Genomic DNA, 17262 nt, shown 5'->3' with positions numbered 1-17262 from the left:
CCCTCCCCTTGAAAGAAATTAGAGTGCATGCAAAATATGGGGTATCACAAACTCACGTAAATTTTCTGATTTCTAGTGATACCATAACTTGAATATCCAAACAGTGCACCTATGTCCGAAATCTGGTGTTCCACAAAAAAGTTACATTTTCTCTTCGTAAACATTAAGTTTCATTCATATAAAATTATGTACATACATCTTTAATGGAAATACATATTACATGCACATGTAAAAGGTGTGAAGCCAATAGTGGCAATGGGATAGACAGAAATTGAAAGAGATAAGAAAATGAAAAACAGCTATAGTAAACTACATGTAACATGAATTGACAGGAAACAGACAGAAATGTGGCTTAATGTACCCAAAATTGAATCTTTATAAATAAAAAGTAAAAAGGGTAAAAGCGGTAGGCTAACAAAGAGAGAAAAAAACTCATAGAATTAAAAATGAAAAATAAAGAAGAGATTGAGAGTGCAAAGGAGAAAAATAAGGAGAAAAGTAAGCAAAGGAAAATGTTATTCATCTCGAGTTATAATAACTTTAAATCAACAGCTTAAAATAAAGAAATTTTAATCCATTTTGTCTCATTACGGCATACGGGAGAAGTCCTTGGAGTGGTTCAGGAGAACCGAAAAACAATATTCTCTGAACGAGAATAACTCAAGTTTCAATATATTAAATGTGGCGTCCCTCAGGGTAATATAAATTAGGTGCTTTGCTTTTTATAGTTTACATTAATGATTTCTACAAATCATCTGACATATTCTCATTTATGCATTTTGATGATGATTCAAATGTGGGTTTTTGTTTTTTTCTCATCAAAACCCAGTTACTCTCGTAGACACCGTCAACTCTGATTTGAAAAAAAAAGTAACTCAGTGGATAAGATCTTCATAAACCCTTCAGAAAATTAAGCATACACTTTTTAGTAAATCCTTATAAATATTAAGCACAGAAATTATTTTGATGATACTCGATTAGATCGTGTATCCTATGTAAACTTTCTTGGTATCAGAGAAGATGAAAAACTTTCGTGGAGGCCTCATGTTATTAAAATAAGTAAAATGATTAGCGTAATATTGGTATCGCATTCCAATGTCTTCTCTGTTAACATTGTATTTTCTTTGATAAAATTACCTTATCTCAATTTTAGCATGGGGCATCGCCCATCAAATTTTATTAGATAAATTATTGTTATTGCAAAAATATAGGCCCTACTTCGTATTATCTGTAGGGTTTCGCCACTCGGATTCATTATTCATAAAGAAATATAAGATTTGAAAAATTAAAGATTTGTTTCTTTTTCAACTGGGTCAATTCATGTTCATCTATACAACACAAATGTTCTCCCCAGTAGTTTTAATTCAATGTTTCCACGAAATCGATGGTTTCATGATCATCCTTTACACCTAGGCGGTCTGAGTTTCATCTACCCCTTTTGAGAACCTTTAGCTCAGAATGCATTTATATACACTGGCTCTAGATTTTGAAATTTCTTCAGTTCTGAAAAAAAAAATCTCCATTATTATACTCTTTAAGCGTTTTTTTTTTTTTCTTAAATTCTGGCTCAGATATTTATTTTTCATTATCTATATAGGTTACAGCAAATAAAGATTCATCATCGGTAACACCCTAACGCAATGAAAAAAATCACATTATAAAGTAATGAAATTAGGCATTTCATTTCCATAATTTTTCCACAGCTGCATGCAGTCACCAGCTGCTGTCCGAAATACATCCTCAATCATCAGGCAATAATTGAGCAAACTGAGGCTGGATAGAACACTGATGGTTCTTTTCTACAATTCCTTTATCAAATCTATCGTCATGTATAGCTTGATTTTGTTTTTATGGCAATCTTACACAAAAGGACAAGGCTATAGAATCGATAGACCGCGAAAGTGGCAAAATATCATTGGGTTGGAATTGCCAGTGGCACAGGATTTACACGTGGAAAGAATGATGGTCAAGGTAAACAAGATAATGACCGATTTAACACACCGTCTGTACGGTTACTATTGCCTGAACAGATCAGGTATCAGACTCTGTCCTCCTCGCACAAAGCGTACCCGATTTAGAAGTGCATTTGTCCCGGATTCCATTCACACGTATAATACCAGAGTATAAGTTGTAATGATTAGTTTTTGGTGTATTTATTATTCTCATTATTATTTTACTCCCGCATATCCAGAGAGTTTGGGTGACTGTCATGTTTCTCGTGTGTGTTTGATAGAGAAATCATTGTTATGGTAATTTTTGGTTTTTTTTTTTTTTTTTTTTTTTTTTTTACTCCCACAGTATTTAAGCTATGTAATTTTAAACTTGGAATATGTAATGATTTACAGGTGTACATGCAAGACACATTTGGTGTTATTTTGATAAGGCGCTGCCATGGTAATTATTATTATGATATATATATATATATGTATATATATATGAATGTTATGAATTATGAATTATACAGATGTATTTGGATATGTAGGTGATATAATTGTTTGGTGTATAATGATGATATATGAAAGGATATTATCAAATAAATTTATGAGTGGAATACATGTAGTTGTAAATGTCGGGTTAATGTATTATGTTATTATGGTGCATACGTTACTGTATGTTAATGTGAGTGAGTTTCATTTTGTACTCTATGACATGTCTGATTGTGGTGTACCTGTGATGAATTGAATGTTAATTTTGTTGCGATATCCAACGTATAAAGAATTTCCAGAGTGGACAATGTGAGTAATCAATCAATAAATCTCCTCTTCCGTTTATCCTGTTCAGCGTGTAGGCATTCTCTCTCTCACTTTCTCTCCTTCTTCCTTTAATTTTGTTTTTGCTCTAATCCTTTCATTCGTAAATTCCCCTCAAGTTTAGTCATGTCACGTCGTTGTGTCTCTTTTGTTTGTTTTATTTTGTCTTATTTTTTGCATTATACATAATTACGTACTTGTAATTATAATAAGTATTTTTGGAGATATTTTAGAGTGGTCTAAAATCTACAAGCAGTGCTTTTTAGTGGACCTCTTAGTTCTCATTTTTACCCTGCAAACATAACTTTGTTATTCCAGTATGTGTGCATATCTTTATTAGTTTGTTAATTACCATTGAATGTCATACTTTGTAATGTATATTTGCTTATGATTACATTTTTGATTTACTTTGTGTTATGTTTTGTTGAAAGAAAAATGAGAATAAAATAAATAAATGAAATGAAATCCACATGCATAGCTCCATTGTAATCCCCTGCATACACATTAACAATTTGTTTGCAGACTATTAGACCAACATTCTTTTTTTTTTGTTTTGAAGTACAGCTGAACAATAATTTTCTTATCAGAACAAAGCTCACCGAAAAAACAAAATGTTTATCCTTGCTGTACCCTACCAGCAAAACCTCCCTCTTTCTTCCTTCTCACTTCAAGCAGTCTCCTATAAATGTAGGACCTATAACCATAGTATTATCATGCTCTTTCGTTGAACTGTTCTTTGAAGTTTTGTCTATAAATAAAGGCTAATCGCACACTATGCAACGGCTCCAGATGATCAGGGAGGTGAGTCTCACCTCCCTGAGATGATCGACTCGTACGTATTTGTGCATGCTGTTTAGCTAATACATTGTAGGCCCTACAGTAATTCATTTCTTCGCGCCACTTGTACGAGGCTATAATATGATTTATTTAAAGGGAAATTATCAGAACGTAAAAATAACATTGTCCTTTATATCATTTGAAAAATGAAGAAATAGCTTTCTTAGATTTCTTTATTTGGGTATAGACATCCACAATAAACAGATATTATTTTGTTTTTAATGAGGCCTACTCGCACAACCCGGATAGGATCGGCGGTTGCGGAACGTTTCTGCGTACTGCCTATTGTGCGGTATATTCGTTCCGCGGAACTAATCGACTGGTTTCGGCCGGTATATCAGTTCCCCCGGAACCCGGAACGGATCGACTGTGACACCGGCAAATTCACTAACTACAATGTAGTACTACACATGGTTGTACTTTGTATCAGCGACAGATCATGGAGATTCCAATGAGCAAAATACAATGACAAGTATTCAGCATACCAATACACAATATGAAATAAACTTAATCCAAGGGGTATGAAACAATTTTAAAGTAACATTTAAACATATCATAAATCAAATCTCCATTTTTTGAAATGTAAAGTAAGCTTATTTCTTTTCTTAGCTAAATAATACTCTGTTTCTTTTTGCTTCTTAATGAAACTCTTAAAAAAATCAACAGTTGGTATTTCATTCCTAAATTTACAAATATAAAGGTAATATTTTACAACTAATACAAGGTATGTTAAAAACTGATCTGATAATAAACCAAATAATTTTTCAAAATTGGAGAGCTTAAAATTATTAATGTGGATTTCTATTATGTTTACTACATATCTCCAAATTGGTATAACCTTCTCACAATCGCAAAACAAATGAACCATAGTCTCTTCCATTTTCCCACAAAATGTACAGTTTGGTGAGTCTTTCCTTTTAATTTTATACAAAAAAGCATTCAAAGCTATGGATTTGTGAAAAACTTTAAAATAAAAAGAGCGTAACCTAGTATCAATAGTGCAAGTAAAATTAATCTTGTGTACATTATCCCAAATAAATGTTACATTTACGATCCTCGTTTTTTCTTTGTTTTATTTTCTTCTTTTCCTCCAACTCCTTTTACCTCTAGGTCTATTTCTTCTTTCCCATCTTTCCCTTCACATTCTCTTCTTGTTCGCTTTCCAGTCTTCCGTCTTCATCTCTTAATTATCTCATCTTCCGTTTTATTACGCTAATTCTCCATCTTTTCTTTACGTTTTCCTTTTGTTCTTCTTCCCCCCCAAGTCCTCACAACGTTTACTTTTTCTTCTTTCTACTTGTTCTTCTTCTAATTCTGTCTTGTTCACTGATTGGATACCAACGTGTCCCTTGTCTACCTGGGTAGAAGGTCACCAGCCTCCACACAGGATGTCATCGCTGCTATCAACCTGGCTATCTTGTAGTGAAGGGAAGTTGCTCATCGTGTGAGGGCGTGAAGGCGTGAGCAGGGTGCATAACAACGTGTCAAACATCAGGTGCGAATTCGAAAGGATTGATGAGATCGCTAGATACGCCAGAACCTGGTGCTTTACTAGTGTGTATAGTTGGAAGGGCATACTTGTACAGCGGATTAGGCACTGGACTCTAAAACATGTAGTCACCGGTTCAAGCCATGCCTGCCCGGTCACCTACACCCTTGGACGAGTTATTTTACCCTCAATGACGCCCATAGCAGACGGCGGATAAGGGCTGTGTGTTAGAGGAATGGTAATAATGACAGGGCCCTCTCGGCATGCTTGGAAAAGATTGCTAACACTGACATGGCCGCCGTGTGTAATGATATCATATCATATTATCAGCATTGACATACTGAGGCATTTATTTCAAATGAATATTGAAATACATTGCTTTTCAAAATGGTTTGAAACAAATAGATATTAATATTAAAAACGGTCTGTTTCCGACTTCATCCACTCACTCCCTCCCCCTTTTCATCTCTTCTTTTCCCTCTATCTTACTCTTGTCTCTAGTCTGACTGCTGCGTGAACTCTATTTTTTTTTTCTTCCAACCCAATATAATTGTGCATATTATGAAGCCTCTGTGGAGGTAGTCCTGCCATAACCAATTAACCGATTCCCTATAGACACTGTTGCGATATTAGTAGAGGAAAAGGCGCACGGTAAGTACCGTAGTGGTAATGTGGTTTGTGATGCTAGTCATTGCATACTGATGGATAATCAGATAATCTAAGAAAGATTATCCTTTCATCCACGATCTTGCAGCTCGTCCACATAAACGATTTACGAAAAAAAAAACAACAACACACACACACACAAACAAACAAACTGCTGGGAATAACCCAGATTTGAAAAGAACTTGTTTCATGGAGTATTAATCGTTCAATGTTGTCTTCTGTTGTTCTTTTTTCGATCTGCAATTAATTCGGCCATCTTTTTCCCATGCGGTCATTATTTTTAGAGGAACTTCCAAGGGGGCGTGGTTAAAATGACCTGTCATATCGTCAGTTGATGACTGTGACTAGGGACAATCTATTGTTCATCTACACGGTAATCCCTGCTGATCTGTCAGCTCTACCTCGACAAAGTTTGGAATGTTGGTTTCCTTTTTATTTTTCTACAGCGATTCCTGAGCTGATTCTGAACCACTAAGCGAATCTCGGGTAATTTTATCTAGACCACGTCGTCATGATAATACCAACGATTATTACACGTCTGGCAGAGGATTGCTATGTCAGGCAAACTTAGATGACGTTAACATCACCTGCCTTACATATTAATCATGTTGGTTTATCTGAAGTATGATTACAATGCAAGTATAAACAGCATGGAGAAAACATCATCAAAGAACCGAGAACTTCATTCTGCTTTCATGATCGTAATGAAAGAAGGCATCGTATAAAACCTGCATACGAGTAAAGGTTAATATCAAGAAATGCTCGGACAGAGAAGTCTGAATATTGATTTACCGGTATATTCATTCTTGAAAATGATGGGAGAAAATCATAACATCTAAAAATATTTATAATCGTATAGTACACTTTGTAGCGTGGAAGTTTTGTGATTTCACTTAGAATTTTCCTATTCAAACGATCAACCATTATGTATGGGGTTTTGTCTTACCAACAGTTTAGAACACTGAGATTTCACCAAACGGGCAAGCTAGTCTTGGGAATGATTGAGCATATTACCCCTAGAGAATCTCTCTCGATCCACAAGGACTTTAACCTCTCGTGGATGCAATGTTTCATTTTATTCATTGCAATCATTGCGTTCGTGGCATCCGTACAAATATGATGTGAACCAAAGGTTGTTTTTTAGTAGATAACAAAAAGTGCAACACAATAAAAACGTCAAAGATCAACAGATATACACTGCATCGCTGACTTTTTTTGAAAATGCTTACCCAGGGTTCTGTACAAAGGCTATTTTCATGTCTACAGATTGTGTGACGTACTGATGAACACACAAGAATGTATACGCTTCAATTCTAAAGGTCATGAATCAACAGTCGCAAGAAGAATACCCCGTCACTGGCATTATACTTCCACAATAAGTAGCCGCCTCGCCCCTTCTCCTCTCAAAAAGGCACTATGGTATAGAATTATTTAAGTCAGTTCAGCTTCAGCTGATGAGCGTTACCCTTTATATTCAGATATCTTCTGGGATACATTTCAAATGTGATTCATCCAGTGGTCATCTTGACCTATCGACTGATCTTGTGTCACAAATCATCTGATATCAAATGACCTATACAACTTCCGTGGTTTCTCCGGATATCGGAGGCTCCCCGCGATTAACATAATATTTACAGTAACAGGTTGAAGGTGCACATGAGCTGATAGTATTCAAATCGCGATTGTCGCAAGAACTACAGAAAGTATCAGAGAATCCAAAACGAAACCCGTTTATGGAAGAGCCTCTCAAATCAAGGGGACGGACGAAATAGGATAAGAAAAAAAAATTACTCATTCTTGATTCACACTGCAATGATACCAGGTGTCCAAACACTTATCAAAGTCACGGGGTTCAGGTTACGTAAGAGAAGCGTAGTTCAATCCGGTCAGAGTCAAGAGGTTCAAATATTGAACGAGCTGAACGGCTTGACAGATGCCGGGCATAAAATAGATATTGGGCATTGACAGAACATCCCACTCCATGTTTAAGTTTACTTCATAAAAACAAGAGTTAAAAAAGGAAGAACAGAGAAAGTTTCGCTTCTATTGGACAAGAAGTTAGAAAAACTATCGAATGTATACGTTTCTCGTGTTTTCACGAAAGGGTAAATGTCGGTGAAATTCACGTATTGCATTTTCGATGAGGCGATCATATCGCCTCAAAACTTGTTCGTTGGTTTGTACATCTTTTGAAGATATAGCACTTTTTTGTCAAGACTCAAATAACTATAACTATTACTGCGCATTTTCCCCAAACAATCAACGTCGTCGTCATCATCATCATCATCATCATCATCATCATCATCATCATCATCATCATCATCATTGTCCATTCTTCTTCTCTTCCATGCATCCACAAAGGTCCACCAAGGTGGAACCAAGGAGCTTCAATGTGTTTGAAGCTCCTTGGTCAGTGTTGGTGGAGCGGATTCACGCCAACTCACTTGTGAAAGCATCTGGTAGGCTTTTGGTATCCTGGCGGAACTTTCTCCTCGTATTTCTCGTTTGCAGCGTTGTTGCAAGTATTTTCCATTTTCTGCACAAGATAAAGCAAAGGGGAAAAACAGAATGTACAGTAAAATATGTACTTAGCAAACAAAAAACCAACAACAACGACAACAGCAACATTAATTAAAGCACTGTGGAACAGCGAATGAAAATACCACTCTGAACTCGAAGAATGTGAATCTTCACAGAGTTTAATAATATCGTGTAGGGAATATTACCCATCCAAAATTCTTGACTTTGGTACGCAAGTCATTTACGTGGGCAATGAAGTAAAAACTAATGGCATTACCCTGTTTAATATAATCTTATTTAGTATCACTATTTACTCTGCACGGAGCAAATTGAAGAGTCCAAACATGACGCATAAATAGAACGTGTATTATAACCGGTGGTCTATATTGGTGATTTCTGACACAGTTCAGTCTGTGTGAGGCACAACATTTTATACTGTAATTGAAACAGAATGGCAAATGACAAAACTTTGGTAGTAAGGCTATAACACGATAACAGATCTCGGGACTTCCCCCTCTTCGGAATTAGTGTGTATGGTACAAATTGTGCTTTCGATCGGGTTATTACGAGCTCACTCTGACACAAACGAGCGCAGAAGCTAACAACGGCTGTATATACTGCAAGAAATCCGAAAAAAAAAGATAAGGAATGCTCATCTAAGCACATTAGATATGTGTACTACTAGGGGGGGGGGGGGTGACCTCCCTTCATGGTACTACCATTTAAACAGAAGACAAACCCTATAGTGCACTGTCTTTTAAAGGGATGGTATAGTTTTGGTTGAGATGGGGATTCAAAATTTATCTTTTTGTAAGATAATTAGAAACCACTTGTATGAAATATGAAAGAGCATACAATTCTAAGAGGAAATCAAAGTTTATTTGATAAAAATCGGTTTTGAAATGGCCGAGATATTCTAGTATAAAGAAGAACAAAGAGGTGTTAATAAAAGGTTGGTTCCACCTTTTATCGGGACCACTTTGTTTTCTTTGATTTTGGATATCTCAGCATTTCAAAACTAATTTTCATCTAACAACCTTTGAATTCCTCTTAAAATTGTATGTTCTTTGAAAATTCATAAGTGGTTTCTAATTATCTCGCGAAAAATTAAAATCTGAATCCCCATCTCAAATGCCATCAGTCTAAGCTGGAGTCTTAATGATCTTTAGTACATGTAGTTTCAGGAAGTCAGCAGAAACCATTTGGAAATATTGCAAAAAGTGTTCTCCCTACCCCCCCCCCCCCCTCACAGGGCAATGTAGTTGATGCACATGTCTCTTTCTTCGCTACAAGACCCTTTAAAAGAAATCAGATCAGTATGATTATCCCTATTCTTACTCTTCCAGAGGGGGAAATCCCTCTTCACTCCCAACAACACAACATCGGCTATCGACCCAGCCCCTCCCCAATTAACCATTCAATCGTGTTTTGTCCTTTGTTATTTCCGACGAACGTATGTCATTATGGCCACGGATGAAAGCACGTTTCGAGGACCCTCAATCTGGGATCCCGTATTGAAGTTACCTGGAAGCGACAATGCACTGTTCGGCAGTTGAACACTCTGGGCCCCATTTCATAAAAGATGTTAGAATAGCAACTCCGTACTATTTATGTCTAAGAAAGTACATAAACCTGACTCGTTTCGTGTATGGCAACTCCAGCAAATTTCACCGCTAGAACTCTGTTCCCTGCAGGAAATGCTATCATTCTACTCCGCGATATCATTCTTTTCTTCGTGTGGACCCGAGTGATAGGCCTACTTTGAATCTGCTGGGTGACCTCGTGCGAATTTCCTGACATAGGATATCCTCGAATACATATCCTGAATATCTTATGAAATATCAAGAACTCCCGTATTGAATATACTGATAGATTTTCAGAATATGCTCAAAGAGCAACAAAAAGACAAATAGGTCCCATTTCCCCGTGAGGTCATGAGCGTGGTGGGCGTTACGGCTTACAGTACATATTCTTTAACAGTAAAAAGTATACATCTAATAAGGCATAAATAAAGCATATTTCCTTTTCCCGTTTTTCTCCTTCGTTTCATGTGGTATAAGAATTATTCTCAGTATTCAAATCAGTAGGGGTAAGGCTCGGCAAGAAGGATGCTGAATTGAAACCACAGAATTAGAGTCAATTCTCAGAAATAACTAGATGGTTTGGTGTCAGAATATCTTATCACACAAACGAACATATCATTTTAGAATGACTTTGTAGTAGTTGCACTTTCCAACTCTAATTTTATTTTCAATTCATTTTTGTAACTGATATGAACTGACTGAAATTTGACCCAGTACAGATCGACGTACCGCCCAGCTCTCGTCGGTCCAGTCTGACGGGTTGCATATAGACTTGAACTGGATTTTGGTGACAGACTCGTGAAGTATCTTACAGGCCTCACAGACGAGGATCCCCCATTCTTCGGACGCCCACACCGGAGAGTCCTGACCTAGAAATGGCATGGAAAGTTAGGAATGGAATCACACTTCAATGTGAACTTATGTACCAATGATTTCAAGCATAGGTTAAAAACTCATCTTCTGAAAAACGCTATACTTTCAGTTTCAGTTATGTGTGTCATGACAAATAATTTGCAATGCGCATACAGTAGAGTAATATCATAGAAGATGCGCAATATAAATATCCTTTATTGTCATTATTATTATTATTATTATTATTATTATTATTATTATTATTATTATTATTATTATTATTATTATTATTATCATTATTATCATCATCATTATTATTATTATCATCATCATCATCATCATTATATCATCACTATTATTATCAATATGGAATACAGATAGCAGAAATATAAATGAAAATTGCAGATCAGCAGATGAGGGCCCCGTTTTATCAAAAGATAAAATCGATTTTAAATTTCCTTACTATACAGATTGCCATACACTTACAGTTGAAATCAAATATATAATCAATTTCAACTCTTCATGAAACAGGGCCGAGATCTTACAAATTTCATTTGTCAAGAGGGAGACAAATTGAAGAAAATTCTTACCCCACAGATATAGTATTCTTCACATCTAGGTTTCCTTTCCTCCTTCAAGTGCATAGATTTTAAGACATGAAAAAAAAAATACCCATGACATTTTTGTCATAATTTGTCATGCCTTGCTGATCAGTGATCCAGGTGATATAACATTGTGTGAACCTTCGTGAAAGCACACTAAATTTCTTCCTTCTATCTTATCTCTACGCAAGTCATCCCTCCCTTATGTATTGTGTAAAGGGCTGCTGGCAAATCAAGCTATCACGCTTAAGCTGTAGCTCTTCTGTGTTATTATATATAATGATACTTGTAGTCCGCATGTTGGTACCGGTATAGAAAAGATGAAGAAGTAGAGTGGTAATGCATTTTGACAGTCCAACAGTGCTATTTATTCAAACCAAATTTTCGACGAATACATTCGTCTTCCTCAGGGTCGACAATGACAATTGTCGTTGTCGACCCTGAGGAAGACGAATGTATTCGTCGAAAATTTGGTCTGAATAAATAGCACTGTTGGACTGTCAAAACGCATTACCACTCTACTTCTTCATCTTTTATATATGTATATATATATATATATATATATATATATATATATATATATGTAAGATGATTCGTTTTGTTTCACATTGTAAAGCCAGTGGAGACAAAACTACTATGTAAACAACCTTTGTTTGTGATTATGTAATATATGTGATATCAACAATGTGTTTACACGTGTACATGTATGTGCATTTTTTATTATGTACAACGATAATGCAGGAACCAATAAATCAAACCAACTCGAATCAAACATAAATTTGGAAAACTTGACATTTTCAGCCGTTATGGCTTGGTAATTAAGACCAAGACCTCTCAAACATGAGGTCACTGGTTCAAGTCCCATGCATGACAGCGGTGATCATGCCCTTAATATAGGCAATGCACTTCATCCTCCTAGCCTACAGTCCTTTGAAGACTTAAAGCCGTCATGTCCCCTGTTATCTTGCTGATACAGTCATTTAAGTACCGCCTCGGTGGTCATGGAAAATAGACCCAGACAAATAATGTAAATAGCACTGAGTGAAAAATAGGATATGGTTTCCTTTCACCCCTATACTTCTATACTCATATCATCATCTTAACAATGGCAATTGTGTCTATCATTGAGGCTATTTTCCTGTATGATTTTGATGATGATGATGATGATGATGATGATGAAGATTTTTTTTTTTTTTTTGAATTGATAAACGTGATGACCAAAACTATAGGATGACGATTGTCTACGAAAGAATATTAGAATACAATATATAAAATGTAAGGATTATGAAGGAAGAGAAAGAAGGAAATTAAGGAGTTTACTGGAGAGGTCAAGCAAAAATGCGGGCCCTAAGTCGTCAGATACCAAGAGCAATCTGAAGGCACTGAAGTAAGTTTTCCCCCTTTATTGCACTTCCTTTTATTGCAAAATATTTAAACGCACGCTTCGAACGCTCTCAATCTTAATAATGATGATGGTTTTACGACAGTTTAAACAATTAAAATCGCTCGTTTATGAGCAACCACGACTGTAATTAAAAAAAAAAAAATGTAGCTTTCAATAGCACGCTAATGGTTAACACTGTAATTTACAGAATTCATTTATACATAAAGCGGGAGAAAGTTACCGCCATTTCTCACACATAACAATTCACCCATAGGTGATTGTTCCGGTGTAAAAAGATTGAATGACTTTCATGGCGAAGTCTTTTTCTATCATTTTTGAGGGGGGGGGGGAGGAAATATTCAGACATATTATTCTATCAATTCAAAAGCCCATGGTAAGTATCAAAAAGAAGTTACTCCTATATGCATAGTGCTTCTCTACCACCCTACCCCGGGCTACCCCACCCGCCGCCCCCCCCCCCCCCCCAAAAAAAAAAAAAAATCTAAACTAAACGTTATAGATTTTGAATTTTGCTACATAATTTTCAACATCAGAAAGAATAGATGCTATGATAATAGTAGCCACTGGTAGTTTTGACCCAAGCAACACTACACTGCACACAGCTACATATAAGATCTTGCACGTTTTCCGTAGCTTTTCACAAAGTGGTGAAGGAGCAACGCCTCTTAGTGGGTTTTTCTTTTTTTTTCTTTTTTTTTGCCATTTGCTTTCAAAACGTGGGGCCCAAAGCGAAAACGAAACCAAGAATTAGTGGTCTTCAAATTAAAGTGTGTGAAACCCCAAACTTCTCTTTAAACCATATGAGTTTAAGATGGTGTGTTTTTTTTTTTCCTTGCTTTCAGGCAATTCACCACTTGAATCAATCATTTGGTGGGTTTTAAAATGGTATATATGTAATGTCTGTACAAAATATTAAATTTCTTTGCACAACAACAAGAGTTACAGAAACGAAAGCTCCGTTTGAATATAGCGTTTAAAGTAACTATATAGGACAAATGCCATATTTCTGCTCTATTTCTTCAGAAAAAAAAAAAAAATCAGCTCACATACTGCAACAACAGCAAAAATCTTCCAAACCACGATTCTGTTGATGACGTCATCTGCCAATCACGTCTAGCTCAAGAGCAGATTAACAAAAGACATTGGAATGCACCTTCCCCTAGACCGAGCATAACTTCATGTTTCCATAAAATGAAGTTTGTCACTTGTAATCATTAATGTTAAAGGGATGGTATAGTATTGGCGGAGATGAGGATTGGGCTTTTAACTTTCTGCGAGATAACAAGAAGCCACTTTTGAAATAATACAGAGCATACCATTCTAAGAGGAATTCAAAATTCATTACATGAAAATCGGTTTTGGAGTGCCTGAGACATACAAAAACAAATTAAAACAAAGCGATCCTGACGAAAGGTGGGCCCCACCTTTTATTAGGATTGCTCTGTTTTGGATATCTCAGCCATTTCAAAACCAATTTTCATCAATAAAGGTTGAATCCCTCTTGGATTTACATGTTCTTTCATATTTTATAAAAGGTTTCTCATTATCCAACTAAAAAATCTTAGAAACCTGAAGTTAGGTCTTAACCAAAACTATACGATCCCTTTAATATAGAAACATGCAAGCTGTGCTTAGTTTATATAGGGATGGTGCATTCCAATGTCTTTTTTTTTTAGTCATACTGAGTTTGTTTGATTGATTGATTGATTGATTGATTTGATTTGATTTCTGAATTTCTTTTTCATACTTAAGTGAAATACAAAATCAATTGAACGAACAAATTGAGCACAGTATGATTTGAATTTGACAGTTAAAATAGATAAATGATTAATTCAATTACCCAACAATTTTTCTAACAAAATGCAAAATGAAAACAAACAGGCATTATTTTATGAATATATTTATGCAAACATAGGATCCCGTATATATCTGTCGTTCAAAGACGAATTAAGCAACTATTGATGTAACAGAAATACAGGAGACCATCATCATAAGCAAACGCTTGACGAGGACAATGGCCTCAGAAATGATTGTCTGAGCAATACGTTAGTAATTTGGCAGTGATTGACATAATGATACAGTCGACTTAATCTTGGTTGGAAACTTTGCTGTGGGCGAATTCAAGCAATCTGAAGACATATATACATATATTTCATTAAATGTATGGCATGTATAGATTCTTTTGGCCACATAAGTGATGACCAGGTTTTGGGAATCGTCACAAGTCAGCATGTATTTGAGTGGCGGGTCCTGTGAGTTCTGCTTGAATTAACATACATGCATGAATTGCACGGTAAAACCCTATGAAGCAAATCAACCTTAAAAACACACAATGGTATAAAGAATGTGCTCGCTGAAATCAAAGGAACAGGGCACAGACGATTTCACCATCTTCTAACAAATATGATATTACGATTTTTTTTTTCGATGCTCAGTGGGTAGTGTAAAGCGGTTGAGGAAAATTACTACGTGAGTTTCCTTCGTCATGTGAACTTGGCGCCGCTCGATCGTTTATGTGGTATCATGTATCACGTATTATGTCTTTTCCGCTGTGTTTTAATAAGGGAGAAATGCACTTCCTCGGAGGGTTGTTCGTGGGCATGAGCAGGGCTTTGAAAAGATACGCGTTTTTTTTTTTTTTAAAGAAAAAAAAAACAAGCAACATAAATTATGCACAAGGAAGAGTTCACACAAACGGAGGAACAACCACGAGAACACGAAGACTATAATCTACGGAGGCATTACCGAAAATCTTGTCGGCCATGACGTCATCATACAAGTCAAATGTTAAATTTCGTGTAATGTTTCAGCTTTAATTAAATTCTTTTATGAAGCTATTGATTTTGCTTCTCTGAGTTTATGGACAGAAAAGTGCTTCCTTTTGGCATGTTATCGGTTCCAGGACAATTACCCCTAGACAATTACCTCAGACCCTAATTCTTCTGACCCTAAGCCTAATCCTGAACCTAATTCTAACCCTAACTCCAACCCTTAACCTACCCTAACCCTAATCTTTACTCTAACCCTATCACTTTGCCGGGGGTAATTGTCTTGATACGATGCATAACACCACCTTCCTTTCTATAAGCATTCATGTAAGGTACAAGAACAGTTTTAGCGACGCTTGTATCACCGACTCATCAATATCATAACAAGACATCGCCCCACGCAGGCCATAAGTTTACATTATGTTACAGTGTCATACATTCAAAGGATTAACCAGAAAGTTAAAGAGAAACATGGTGAAACCCATCTCACCTTCCAAAGCACACTTTTGACAGTGGCAGGGAGTGCAGTCGGAGCAGACATCGTTCCCCGGGAGCACCCGCAGACCTATGGCCTTCGAGTGACGAGGGTTATTGTTTTCAGCCATGGTCAGCAAATAAGCATGAAAGGGGTAAGCTCTTATCGCAGCTAACTTCTTGTCGTCTGCTTATTTCAATACAGGCACATGAAACCAGAATATTTTAGTAGATAATGAGAATTTTACCGTCCAACAATGCTCTATTATAGCAGTTCATAATGAGGCGCATCTAATGACTCTGTCCACCACTGTCCACACGGTTCGGTTCGGTGTGCAAATCAGCCAAATAAGTTTCATATGGTAATTTGCACTTAGGGGGTTACTCGGTGCACAACTTCATGATCGTCACATGGTGTTTCTGAAGAAACTTGAAGACATACTGAAGTCAAGTGGTTGAAACATGGATGCGAGATTTTGCGAGCGTGAAGATTGTGGCGATGAGACGAAGTTATCCAATACCGTGGTGATCTGGAAACAAGAAGGGTGGGACGCAGAAGCCTTTAGCCATTAACGTTGTCCGCTTCTCATGATAATCCACTGCTTGCAATCATCATCATCATCATCATCTTCTTCTTCTTCTTCTTCGTTTCGAGTCACGTGATAAAATTTCCCTTGAGAGGGTTATACTATCCAAGAACAAACGAAATTCTGATGTATGTTTCTCCTTTCCGCTGTGTTCGCAGGACAAATTTGACGCCCAAACAAAATATATACCAAAGGGTGTTAAAGCTCCGTTGATGGGTCCAAGAATCAAAGGGTAGTTCCCCTTGCCCTGAGCACGTCGCTCTAAAGTGAATACCAGTGAACGGTAGGTAACGATTTACAAAGACAGGACCCGGACATACTCTGGCCAACTCAGTTTACAGCCTGACCGCTCGTGTGCGTGGACAGAGCGAGTGAACATGCTTGGCTTGTGTGCAGGTAAACAGAGCACTCAACACGGAAGTGCCGTGAAAATAACCCGACGATCGAGTAACAGTGTGTTTTCCAACGCTATCACGCGCCGCCGGCTGAGGAAACAACCACCAGACGAACGGTGTGCGTTCTCTCTTTCACCACGCATTTTGCGAGGCCTTTGTGAATTTCTGTCCTTGAAGCAGGAAGGATATGTTTTGCATGAAATGAATCATGCAATAGAATAATGATATAGCGATAGGTGAAAGGCCACCGAAGTCTGTGGTGTTTGAATTCAATAATCTCTTCGTGGCTTATAATGGCTGTACCGAGGTCTCCACACTGGCGGAGAAATTGCGA

At 36.8% G+C, this 17262-nt stretch overlaps 1 protein-coding gene across 1 annotated transcript in view; it reads right to left on the bottom strand.

The window, feature by feature from the left end:
* The window catches only part of LOC140245247 (uncharacterized), a 48103-nt gene extending 32026 nt beyond the window's left edge, over positions 1-16077 (bottom strand). The window contains exons 1-3 of the mRNA XM_072324866.1: positions 15963-16077; positions 10575-10714; positions 8187-8278 (exon numbers count right to left, since the gene is read on the bottom strand). Coding sequence (XP_072180967.1) covers positions 8187-8278; positions 10575-10714; positions 15963-16077 — 347 coding nt within the window. The remainder of the gene's footprint in view (positions 1-8186; positions 8279-10574; positions 10715-15962) is intronic.
* Positions 16078-17262: the final 1185 nt, after the last annotated feature.

The sequence above is a fragment of the Diadema setosum genome, chromosome 1 (genome assembly GCF_964275005.1).
Source record: "Diadema setosum chromosome 1, eeDiaSeto1, whole genome shotgun sequence".
Lineage (NCBI taxonomy): Eukaryota > Metazoa > Echinodermata > Echinoidea > Diadematoida > Diadematidae > Diadema > Diadema setosum.
The sequence above is the reverse complement of the archived record's forward strand: the minus strand, read 5'-3'. Positions and strand labels throughout refer to the sequence as shown.